The following is a 13,315-nucleotide window of genomic DNA, read 5'->3' on the forward strand; positions in this document are numbered from 1 at the left end:
ACAAGGTTTAGATCCCTAGAGCATGTAGCTCGGAGGGATTGGGATTTCTTTAAGTGGAGCATGTCCAACAACTCTGGGTTTGACATAGCTTTGTATGTTTGGCAGAGATAGCCTCTGAGTAGGCAATATGCAATGGAATAAAGCTGGAGTTTTTTTAGACGGTCTGCATAGGGCATCTATTTGAGGCCAGTAATCCTCTTTGTGAGGTATTTCTGCGGCCTTTCCAGTTGTTGTAGATGTCTTGTGTGGTACATACCAAAAAGGCCATTGTACTCTATAATGGGTCTAATGAGTGATGAGTAGAGGGGAACAATTACCTCTTTTTTTCCTGGATGAGAAATCGTTTTTGATGAGGTGTGCCACATAGAAGAATTTCCTGACTACTGTGGCGACGTGACTATCAAAGGAGAGACTACTGTCCACCTGTGTCCCAAGGACTCTTATCACACTTTCGGTGTTAAGTAGATTACCACCTATGTGGTAGTTCATGGGTACAGAGTTTTTACCAAAAGGGATGTCAATGCACTTTTTGGCATTGAGCTTGAGGCCATGGCTTTGACATCAGGCATCTGTCTCAGTGAGGCCCTTTTGTAGGATGTCCACATCATTAGGAGTTTTGATTATGGCTCCTAGTTTGCAGTCATCTGCTAACTTCATTAGCCAAAGGCCTTCTGTGTTAGCCTGTACTTCATAGAAGCAGATACCAAACAGGAGAGGACCCAGGACTGAACCCTGTGGTACTCCATTAGTCACTGGCCTGAAGTCGAATTTGGAGTCTGCTACTTTCACACTATGGGTTCTGTCAGTGAGCCAGTTGGCAACCCGCCTTGTGACATAGGAATTTATACCTATTTTAGTGAATTTATCTATAATTCCAGAGTGGAGTATGGTGTTGAAAGCCTTACCGAGATCGAGATAGGCTGTGTGAACCACCTTACCCTCATCTACGGCTTTGGTGACTGCTTCACAGAAGTCTATCAGATTTAGGAGACATGATCTACCTTTTACAAACCCGAACTGGATAGGGTCCAGAGTTTGGAGATTACCAATGTCTTTGTTTCTAAGTTCCATGATGATACGTTCCATGGCTTCGCAGACCAGGCTTGTCAGGGTAATGGGGCGGTAGTTCCCAGGGTCTGTGGTGGATCTCCCTTTGTGTAGTGGGATAACCATCGCTGTGCACCATTCAGTGGGCACAAAACCTGAGGTGAGGCTATGATTGAACATGGTACTTAGGTGGGGTGCCAGTTCATTCTGTAGTTCATGTAGAATGCAGCCTGGGATGTTGTCAGGTCCCATGGATGCTGTGTTCTTGGCTTTGGAGAGTGTGGTTTTTACCTTTGCATCTATGATTACAGGAACTTTACATTCTTCTGGTATAGAGATAGGCCCTTTAGGGGCTGAGAGGGGGGTAAAGTTAGCACTGAACCTATCTGCCAGGATGTTGGCAATATCAGTTGGTTCTTTATATTTAGTGCCATTATGCTGTAACTCAGAGCAGATCTGACTGTTGTGATTGAGATTCTTGACATAGCTATAGAATGCTTTGTGGTTGTCTTTAGAAACAGTGGTGATTTTGTTTTAATAGCTAGCTTTGGAGGATTTTAAGAGCTTTTTGCTGAGACTGACCAGGAAGTTCCTGCAATCATGGGATTTTACTCTTTTTTTGCAGCAGTTTCTTTCTTCTGTTGTAGAGTTTGTTTATGGCAGAGGACCACCAGATTGGCTTCCTTGTTTTGGAGGATAGCATCTTGGTTCTGTTAGGGATAGCACAATCCATGCACTCGTATAAGTGCTTATAAAGTACATTTGTGTAGGATTCAGCAGTCATACCTCTATTGTCCATCTGCATGGTTGTTGTAAAGTTTGCCACTTCTGTCTTAAGAAGCATGAAGTTGGCTTTGGATAATTTTTTTACAGTGGTTTCCCTAATGGGGGTGGGGGCGGGATGTGGATGTCTAGGGTGATTAGCTTGTGGTCAGATCTGTCCAATGAGGAATTGACCTCTGGTGTGGAACACTGGTCGCTCATGTTGATAATGACCAGGTTTAGGATATTGCTACCCTTGGTGGGGGTGTGGATAAGTTGATCCAAGGCGTTGGGATTTGTGAATTCCAGAAAACATTGAGCAGAAGAGTTGGTACATGAGTAGTTTTCCCAGTTAATGGTGGGGTAGTTGAAATCACCCATTATTAGGGTGTTATGTTGTACCCTAATATTTTCCAGAGTATCAAGAAATAAGAAGTGGGAATCCTGGGGCATGGTGGGGCATCTGTAGCAAACTGCAATTTGGATTGCAGTCTTGTCCAGAGTTAGTTGCATCTGGATAATCTAGGTTGCATTATGCTGAGCAAGTAGCCTGGAGGTGTGGATATCCTTAATGAATATGGACACACCTCCACCTTTAGTATTTTGGTCCAGGTGAGGGGGCCGAAAGGTGTGGTATGAATTATAGCCTGGTAATGCAGGCGTGCTCTTGAACCAGGTCTCTGTTACTGCACAGATGTTGACGTTCTCCATTTTAAGGAGTGCCTTGAGTGAGTGCATTTTGAGGTTTAGACTTCTAGCATTGAGTAGCATTATCCTCAGATTATGCTTGCTTGTACCTGTTACAGTGGTGAATTTGTCATTTGAACCTTGCCTAAAAAAGGCACAATAGGAGTGGCAAGAGCCTTAGCCAGTATCTGAAATCCCAAGGGCGACAGGTGAAGGCCATCTCTGGCAAAGCATCATGGTCTGTCGATCATGTCATCCCAAGCAGATACTGGATCCCCTTAGAATGACACCAGAAGCTTAGCCAATTGTTGAAGTCAATATTTTTTTCCTTGTACTGTGGTATCATTCTGGGTTATGGCAGGATGCTACTCATGGCTAGGGTCATACCTGCCTGGGCTACAAGATCGGAGAGCTCCTCCATGTCTCATTTCATGTAGTCCAGGGAGATACTTCTCAGGTCATTCACACCAACATGGACAATGACAGAGTCATATTTGTACTTGTTGTGGAGTGACCTGAGTGCATGCATTATGTGGCAGATCCTGGCACTGGACAGGCTGCTGACAGTAACTTTTTCCTTGTTTAGCCTGGTGAGTGGAACATCAGTGTGCCTGACTATAGAGTCACCTATGGCTAGAGTGTTGGGTGTGTTGTTATGCCTTATGGGCTGTGGTTGGGTGGCACACTGAATTTGTGGGCTATGTGTCATTTGGGTTGTGTTGGGGTTTGGAGGTTGCTTGCATTTCTGCTTTGGAGGTCTCTGTTGCTTGGGCAGATTTTTATTGAGAGCCTATGTGAATGTAGGTGTGTGTTTTATGTTTCTATGTGTGTGCTTTGGTGGTGAAGGTTTTGAGGGACTATGTGATGAGTGTGGTGTGGTGCAAGTGTTTACCCTCTCCTCTTGACTGTCTAGTCCAGTCTTGGGTGAAGAGAGCTTTGCTTCCAGTTTGGCTATATAAGTGCATCTCTCACAGGGTGTAGTGTTAGGTGGTAGGAGGAGAAGGTTATCTGTGTACATGAGGCAATTGCTGCATTTGCCTCAAGATGCCCAGATTCATCAGGTAGACAAGAGAAAACACAAGGAACTGACCCATAGACATGCCTGGATAGGTGCTTATCTATTAAGTACTAAAAACTGTTTTCCTCTAGACAAGTGAGGAAAGTTGACTGCTGTAGTAATTTGTAGCTTATTAGGTGCTTACAATGAGTTCTGAACAAGTGCTGAGCTCAAAGAAACAGATTTAAGTACTAATACTATAAAACTGGCTAATTCTAAGGGAAAATTTGAAGAGGATACTTTATGGCACCGGGAATAGTTTAACCCTAGCTAAGCGGCGATGCATAAAGTGTATTTTTTTTATATAACAGTAGCAAATGAGCAAACTGATTTAAACAAATTAACCAATTAAACAATAAAAAGCTAAAAACTGAGCCCTGTTCCAGCAGTCTTTGATCAGACAAGTTCTAACTGTACACTCCTGCTACTAGGGTGCAGGGGAACCCTCTCCAGAAAAAGATGGCCTGGATTAGTGCTCAAGTTATACAAACAAAGCTAGATTCAGCAGATCTGAATCTAGTCTTGTGCTACAGCAAAAAGGTGTACCAATTTCGGAAAGAAACAGTTCAAATAAGCAGGCACAATAAGCTTTTAACCAAGGGATAAGAAACTAAGAGTAATGCTACACAACGCCAGAAGTCTAAACCTCAAGATGCATGCACTCAAAACTCTCCTTAGCATGGAGAACATCGATATCTGTGCAGTAACAGAAACCTGGTTCAAGGCTCCCGAGAGCACCCCAGCACTACCAGGTTATACCTCATACCATGCTTTTTGGCCCCAAAACTTGGACCGAACCACAAAGGAGGGAGTATCAATATTAGTCAAAGATACCCACACTTCCAGGTTGGTGGCACAGCACAAAGCATCAGAGACTATCCATGTGCAACTAACAGTGGGTAAAACTGCCTTCCAGTTTATAGCCTGCTACAGACCACCCTCCCAAACCCAGGAACCCCACTCGGCCTTCCTGAGAACACAGGAAAATATGAAGGTCTCTCCAAACACCATTATATTGGGCAATTTCAACTACCCAAACATAGACTGGGAGCATTACTCTAGCTCCAACACCCTAGCCCAAAGGTTCCTAGAATTTATAAACTCAGATGCTATGGAACAACTTGTTACCACTCCCACAAGAGGGGAAAATATACTGGACCGGAACATCACCAACATGGGGACTTTATGCTCCAGACCAGAAGTGTATCCCTCACTGGTAAGATCAGACCATAAACTAATCTCACTGGATATTCACATCCCGACCCCACCCCCTGCCCAGAAAACCACAGTGAAAAACTTCTCTAAAGCAAATTTCACACTCCTCAAAACTGAGGTGGAATCCTTCAAAGCCCCCGGGCCTGTGGAAAATATGTCCCAGATCGCAGAATCCTTTATAAATGCATTCTATGAACACCTTCAGGAATGCATGGATCATGCAATCCCAAATAAAACCAAGACCCAATCCTCCAAAGGCAGACGTCCTGTCTGGTGGACCCCAGCCATAAACAAACTATACAATAGAAGGAGGAAGCTACTACATGATAGAGCAAAATCCCAAAAAGGGAAGGCATCTCTGATCAGTATTAGCAAAAAAACTACGGGCACTCATAAAATCGTCTAAGGCCAGCTTCGAGAGAACAATTGCACAGGACACTAAGGATAATCACAAGGCTTTCTTTAGTTATGTTAGTAACCTGGGTGGGAATTCCCAGATATGCTCAGAATTAGTCCAAAATGACAAAAAATACACTGAACCCACAGACATTGCCAACATGCTAGCTGACAGGTTCAGCGCAAACTTCTCCCCTCCCACCAAAGGGCAAATATCTATCCAGCAGAGTGCTGCCCCCCTGACATCTCAGATGCTCAGGTAAGAGCCGCCCTCTCCAAAGCAAAAAACACAGCATCAATGGGACCAAACGGTGTCCCGGGCTGCATCCTACATGAACTCCAAGAAGAGCTAAATCTAAACATAAAACTACTGTTCAATCTCAGCCTTACTACAGGATATGTACCCAAAGAGTGGCGTACAGCAACAGTGGTCCCTCTCCACAAAGGTGGTGCCTCAATGGATCCTGGAAACTATCACCCTATAAGCCTGACTAGCTTGGTCTGCAAAGCTATGGAAAGGATCATCATGGACCACATAAATAAAGATATTGGGGACCTACAGACACTGGATCCTACCCAGTTCAGCTTTGTTAAGGGCAGATCCTGCCTCTTAAACCTGGTCGACTTCTTTGAAACAGTCATCAAGGCCATTGACGAGGGGAAGGTGGTCCACACAGCCTACCTGGACCTCGGAAAAGCCTTCGATACAATACCCCACTCAGGCATTATAGATAAGCTCATCAGCTTAAATATAAACCCTATGTCACTAGATGGGTTGCAAACTGGCTCAAGGACAGAACCCACATTGTTAGAATTGCTGGAGCCATGTCAGACTCCAAACCAGTTACAAGTGGCATCCCACAAGGCTTAGTCCTGGGACCTCTCTTGTTCGGTATATATTTCTCGGAGGTACAGGCCAACATGGAAGGACTGTGGCTGACCAAGTTCACAGATGACTGCAAACTGGGCACCATAATTGACTCTCCAGCCGACACAAGCATCCTCCAAAAGGGCCTCATAGAAACAGACAGCTGGTGCCAGAGCCATGGCCTCAAGCTAAATGCCAAAAAGTGTATAGTCATCCCCTTTGGCAAAACAAAGTGCCCACAAATTACCACATAGGTGGTAATCCATTAAGTACAGAAGAAGTAATTAGGGACCTGGGGACCCAAGTTGATAGCAATCTCTCATTTGACAACCACGTGGCCAAAGTGGTTAGAAAAACATTTTATATAGCCCACCTAATCATGAAGGGATTCACATCTAGATCAGGGGAGGTCATCGTGCCTCTTTACTCATCCCTCATCAGGCCCATAATTGAGTACAATGCCCCTTTTGGGATGTACCTTACCAGACACCTGCAGCAAATGGAAAGACCCCAAAAGTACCTCACCAAGAGGATCAAAGGGCTCAAACAGATGCCATATGATGCCCGGTTAAAGAAACTCCAGCTTTATTCAGTGGCATACCGCCTGCTCAGAGGTGATCTGTGCCTGACGTATAAAGCCATGTCCAACCCGGAATTAATGGACATGCTGCACCTCAGAAAATCCAAATCCCATTGAGCCATGCTTGAGAGACTTGAACCTCAGCACTGAAATAAATAGGACATGCTGGAGGGACAGATTCATAACCCAGAGGCTCCCTTCACTCTGGAATAAAATCCCAGTCCAGGTTAGGCAGAGTCCCTCATTGACTCTCTTCAAGAGGAATCTTGATGAGTGGATGGGAGATCGTAGGTTTACCCCGGGTATCACTTCTGTGTCACTGTTAGACAGAGGCACAGTATACTAACCTCGAAAAAGGGCATAGCAAAATTAATTTAAAATGGGTGGTGAAAGCCAAACACACTCTGGCTAGGCTTATAAATGCCCTAGGGCAGATAGCCTAGTATGAACCTATGAACCTATGAACTTAAGAAAGTCCAGGTTCAGAAGGGCAGAAACTACACTCTCCTCCCACAATATTACAGGTCACACCTTCTTAATGTAAAATAACTGTCCCTAAGCGAAGTGCTCAAACCAGAACTAATACACTTTTAGAATAACAGACACTGAGCGATCAATCATCAACTACCAACTTAGAAAGATGTAAGCTACCCATCCTGCCACAACAGTGCAGACCACAAACCTTCTTAATGTAAAACAAATGGTCTGAAACCCAAGTGCCTAAACTAATAGGCTTAGAATAACAGTTACAATTTAATCAGGCTATTACCATGCAGTAATAAATGCAGCAGAATAAATACAACTGAGTACTTTTAAGAAGAGGCAAAAGCAAAATAAGGTAATAAAGTAGGAAGAAACACAAATACAGTAAAAGCAGATGAATAAAGTGCATTTTTTTTAGTAAAGTGCAAGGAGAGAGGAAGTGAGTTGACATTCTCAAATGTTCTCTCGGTATTAAGTAGAGTGAACACTAGACTGGCGGGGGGGGGTGTCCCAGGTCAAATTTACAGTAGGGCGGGCAACTGCAAAGTCACCAACTATAAGAACGCCACCAAAATAGGGTGGGGGGAAGGGAGAAAAAACTGTTTCAGGACAGATGAGAACAGAAAGCAATGTCAGAAAATATATAAAATAGGTCAGTCAGGCAAATAAATATTTCAGTCTGGCAAAATTAAGTTAAAGTATTAAATATACAGAAAAATAAAATACAGTACTATCTTTAAAACTGCAAGTTTGTACTTAACTTCAGCTTCTAATACAGTTAATTGTAGCCAGGCAGACCATTCAGATATTGAGCAAAAAATAAATTCCCAGCTATGTGGCTAACACTTAAAGCAGAGAAAAACCTTCTAGGCTAAGAGTTAAATATCAAATAACAAAGAGGTGAAAACAGCAATAACCCCCTATAACTGCAGAGGGACAGACAGACAGACCACAATATTCAGTGAAACAATTAAATAGACAGAAAAAAACAGTTTCAGGACAGATGAGAATAGAAAGCAATGCCAGAAAATATATAAAATAATTCAGTCAGGCAAAAAATATTTCAGTGTGGCAAAATTAAGTTAAACAATTAAGTTGGCAGAAAAAAATAAAATACAGTACTATTTTTAAAACTGCAAGTTTGTACTTAACTTCAGCTTCTAATACAGTTAATTTCAGCCAGCCAAACACTACTATAGCACATACTTCTGTCATATCATTGCTGGATAACACACTACTGTAGCACTTCATAATTGTCTTACATAATAGCGTTATACCACCACAGAACTTCAAATGTTGACAGTATCATAGCCAAGTAACATGACTGCAACTTCATACCTCTCCTGTATCATAGCAGGGTAACACTACTGTAGTACTTCATACTTCTCCCATATCCTTTTAGTGAGCTGCTAGAATATCACTTCATACTTCTCCCATAGCCCATTTGTGTAACACTTCTGTAGCTCTGCATTCTTCTCCTATATCGTAGCAGGGAAACACTACTATAGGATCATACTTTTCCCATATCATAGCAGGGTAATTCTGTTGTAGTCTTCCCTATGTCTCAGATATTGTTGTTGTATAACACTACTGTAAGACTTCATACTTTTCCCATATCACATTAGTGTAACAGTGCTGCAGCACTTTATACTTCTCCTGTATTCTAACAGGGTAACAGTATTACAACTCTTCATACTTCTCCCATATCCCAGGAGGGCAGTATTGCTACAGCAAATACTAACACTTTCTGCAAAGTTGTCATCCTGGCCATTTACACCGGAGGAAGACCTACAGAAATGTGCAGTCCTGAATGAATTCTACTTATGCAGCTCATTAACATATTAGTCATGTATGTTATCAGTAAGACATCATGTGAGGGAAGCACATTCTGCTTAGGGACAGGGTGGAGTGAGTATCAGTTTTCAGGTAGCCATGCCATTGGTATGATGGTATCAAACACCACATGTCAATGCAATGTCCTAGTCTGCAAGCCACTACTCCAAGATGGGCTTCTCTACTTTAAACAATAACACATATAAGTTGCACCACTGTCATATGGTGGATGGTCTCAATATGAAATACAAGGAATGAGAAGATGTGATGAGCATATTATACACAATAGTTTACATAAAGTAATAAATAAAAGAATAAATAGTTTAATACAAAAGTATAGCTTTCTCATTCAGTTCTCATGCCTTATTCTTTTCAGGTCGTTGTATAAGGAAGAGACTGGAATGCAATGGTGATAATGACTGTGGGGATTTTTCAGATGAAAACTGTGATGAAGTAAAAAGGCAACCGTGTCCACATTTTATGGAGCTCTCAGAAATAGCAAGAACAGCTGGATCTGGGTAAATGCACTTTCTAAAATGCTGTATGAAATTATTGCATTGTATTTGGCTAATACAGACATCACTGAACAATAAACATTAGAAAAAAAATCATGGACTTTTTTAGTCATCACTTACAGAAAAAAAAATCTTACTTGTATGAAATTGTGGATTCTTGTATTAAAGCTAAATTATGCCAGGGTTTTTGCTTGAATTATAGCACTGCCACTGCTTGGGGGAGGGAGAAGTAGTAACTTTGTACTTGGCACAGATGGTGGGTGGGGCACTGCCAGTGTTTAGTTTTCCTCCTTTAACAATCACCAGCACTACACTTAGCCTCTGTAGTGCACTGCACACACTTGTGTATGATTAGTTATAGAATACACTGCCCATGTGCTACTGATAGTCTGCAGAACTGAACTGTATATATAAACCCTGGTTGGGTGGTTCTGCATAAATGCACTATTGTTACACTTTTTCTGTTTGAATTTCTATTCCTGTATTTGCTAATGTGTTAGCAGCATGCTCATGAGGAATCCTATCACTGTGTGCTGGGTGTGATACAATGGTAGTCTTACATAGCTCACTCTCCAGTGTATTCATAGACTGTATTCAGCCTGGGGAGATGCACTCTGTGACTACTGCTACATAGTAGATAGAGTGTAATCTTCCGGGTGTAATCTGGGGTATTCCTGGCTGCTACCAATATATGTAAGTTGTGCGTGCATTGTTTACTAATGTGTTTCGGTACTCATGGTAGATGGAGTGCAATTGTCCAGGTGTAAGCTAGGGTATTTCTGGCAGGTAACAGTATTCAGTCCTCATTACACAGAGTATAGCATACTTATAAAACCCAAAATTGTTCTGTTGGTGATGCTACTAGTTTTGCACTGCATCTAAAATTATGTTTTTTCCCAAAAATGTAATATAAATGCATTGTAAACTACAACATTCTGAATCAGTATTGGTATGGTATGTTGTTCTCATGCCTGCTTTCACATTTAGCACAAGTAATGTTTTCTTTTTTTAACTTATTTTTCACATCGGGGACAAAATCTATATTTTGAACAAAAAGTATTATTTAGACCACACTCCCACAGCTGCCATATTTAGGATCAGGAAATGACTGTTTTGTAAGATTCAGGATAAAAAAAATGTAAGAGTTCCAAAACAATGGCTCTTTGCCCTTACATTTCTCAAATATTATTGATGAATTATTACTAGTAGTTTCTTCCCAGTTTATTGGGAACAACTATTTTATCACCATTGAATATTAAGACCTGGACAGAGCTTTCCTCTTCCCCAATAAGAAAAAAAAGTAATAAATGCATATTCTTACTTTGTCTGTTTTGTTTGAGTCATCAGTCATCTTTGGATCAAAACATTGGAAAAAACTTTTAAAATGTACCCCATCGATTCTATAATTCTATGGCATCTGTCAGCCCTTTAGCCCCTAGACCACTTGCTTAATATCCTGGATCAGTTAGGATGTGTAGAAAAGATGGAAAAAGAAGCTGAAAAGGAAGACAAAGCAAAAAAAAGTCAAGAAAAATCCAGTCTTACTATAGATCACATGGAGGGTCTGGGAAGTAGGGCACTGGAGGATGAGCTATGTGGGAACAGTGGGTCGTGGGATAAGGATACCATGTAGCCATTTGCCTATGGTTCCTTGTCATCTTAGGCCCTGGGTATGTGTGTACATATCATGTCTGTGTGGTAGATGGGTATGCATGGAAGAATTGCAGGGAGAAGTTACAGGGCCCAATTCTATACATTTAGCCCAGGTATCAAAATTCCAAGCTGCAGCCCTGAATTATGCTATCCTGAGAAAGTTGTACTCTAGTATTCATACACTGAAGTATAATAAGTGAATAGGCGAATACTCTAGTAATCCTACACTGAAGTATAGCAAAGGGATACAAAAACACTCGTATTCCTACAGTAAAGTATAGCAAAGGGATACAAAAATACTCTGCTACTCCTACATTAAAATACAGCAAAGGGATGCACAAACACTCCAGTACTCCTACACCAAGTATAGCAAAGGGATACACAAAGACTCTAGTACTCTTACACCAAGTATAGCAAAGGGATAAACACATTGCAGTTCAGATGTCATTTATTTCTCCATGTGCTGAATGAGATGGGAAATGGGCAATTTATTACTGAAGCTGTGATGAGAAAAAAAATGTGATTATAGTCCACAAAGATGCTGTGCTTCTTGGGATGTCAATGAATGAATGGAAAAATCCATAACACTGGACAAGATGATAGAAAAGGAATAAGACAGTAGGACAGTAAATACCTTGAAAACATAAAACAGAGTAGAACAGAAAGGGTCATAGCAGGAATATTAAGGCTGATTGCAGTGTTACATCTCATTTTTTGAAGGGCCCCACCACTTTTTTATCTGTTTTTAAAAGACATCTTGAGCAAGGATGAGACACATGCAGGGCAGCATCAGGAGACTGACAGGAGTGGAAACATCATCTGTCAGCACAAGCATGGGAAACTCAACAGCGATTAACTAAAAGAAGTGAAGGAACCATAGCAGTACAAGGACAAAGGGGGCAGTTATACACGAGTGGGGTAAGTAATGAGGCAGGGTGAATAGACTATTATAACAAGTAAAACGATATGCACTTTGGTGTCTGAAAGAAAGGGTTTATCTTAGATTTCAGTGGTGATACTAGTTAGGGTCAGTGAAGATGGAATAAAATCAGATGATTAGGATATGGCACAAAATGAAGGAGGGATGGAACATGGGAGGAGGAGGAGGAGGAATAGAATGATGGAGGATGCTGCCGAGAAAAGGCAGAGGTAGGGTTTTCCATCAAAGTGGTGTGATCAAAGGGGAGAAAAGATGCAAATCAGACAGATTAAGGAGAAAGAAATTAAGCATTTAAACAACCAAATTACAATAAAACAGTAAAATAAAGCAAATGTTAATAGCATCTATCAGCAGTAGTTTATTACATTAACCCTTACAGGCTCCCAGGGCTTCAGGACAGCCTTCAAGGGGATATAACAACTAAAAAAAGAAATAATTAAATACAAAGGCAACCCCCCCCCACCCAGAACTAATATATAACCAGTCATTAAAAAGAACCAGTTAAGAAAGCCATTAAAATACTCCTCGCTCATATACTTTTTGTTTCTTTTTGTCTTATGTAACCTGTAGTGCAATAGAGCAGATAAAGCTCCATACACTATCAAGTATTCTGTTTTTATGTGCTCTCGGCAAGGATGTTAAGATTCATATATCCAGCTTTGCTCTTTAGGTAAATTCCTTGTCATCTATGTCCCGAAAGCATAATACGCTGGTTATGATCAGTGACCCATATGACACATATTCCTATGTGTTACCCATAATAGTGAAGTTAAATAAATATCCAAATAAATAATCTGTGTGTCAGCCATTTTGCTAGAAAAGTAAAAAAAAAAAAAAAATTATTTCATGGAAAAGAATTCACACATTTGAATTATCTTAGGTTTTTCCTTTGCAAAAGAAAATCAAATTATGTATATATTAGTAATACCATAGCTCTCAAAGAATGAAAATTGCACATCTATTAAAGTTTGTACTTCTTTTCAACAAGATTGTAAAATTCATTCTGACTGCCTAACAACACTTTTATGCCACTCAAATGTTTCAACCACCTCAATAAATATTGTGTTTGGTACATTGCTACTAAAGTTTATTACTGTCTAGTACTGTTTCAGTTTCCATAAACTTTGCCATTGTAATTTATACAGAGTGACTAAGAGACTGCTATAGCACAAAGTTGTACCAAGGTATCTGCCTGTAGTAAAACAGCAGTCTCGGTGGTGAGAGCCACATGCAAATGTGACAGTCCAGGTGTGTAGGTATTGCAAATTATCAACATGCT

General features: G+C 41.0%; 1 protein-coding gene across 1 annotated transcript in view; it reads left to right on the forward strand.

Moving 5' to 3' along the window:
* C9 (complement C9) overlaps positions 1 to 13,315 on the forward strand; it is an 802,110-nt gene that overhangs the window by 89,842 nt on the left and 698,953 nt on the right. Inside the window, exon 4 of the mRNA XM_044069841.1 lies at positions 9,305 to 9,446. Within this exon, the coding sequence (XP_043925776.1) occupies positions 9,305 to 9,446 (142 nt within the window). The remainder of the gene's footprint in view (positions 1 to 9,304; positions 9,447 to 13,315) is intronic.

This window comes from Protopterus annectens, chromosome 1.part0 (genome assembly GCF_019279795.1).
Source record: "Protopterus annectens isolate FY-2018-M chromosome 1.part0, PAN1.0, whole genome shotgun sequence".
Taxonomy (NCBI): Eukaryota; Metazoa; Chordata; order Ceratodontiformes; family Protopteridae; genus Protopterus; species Protopterus annectens.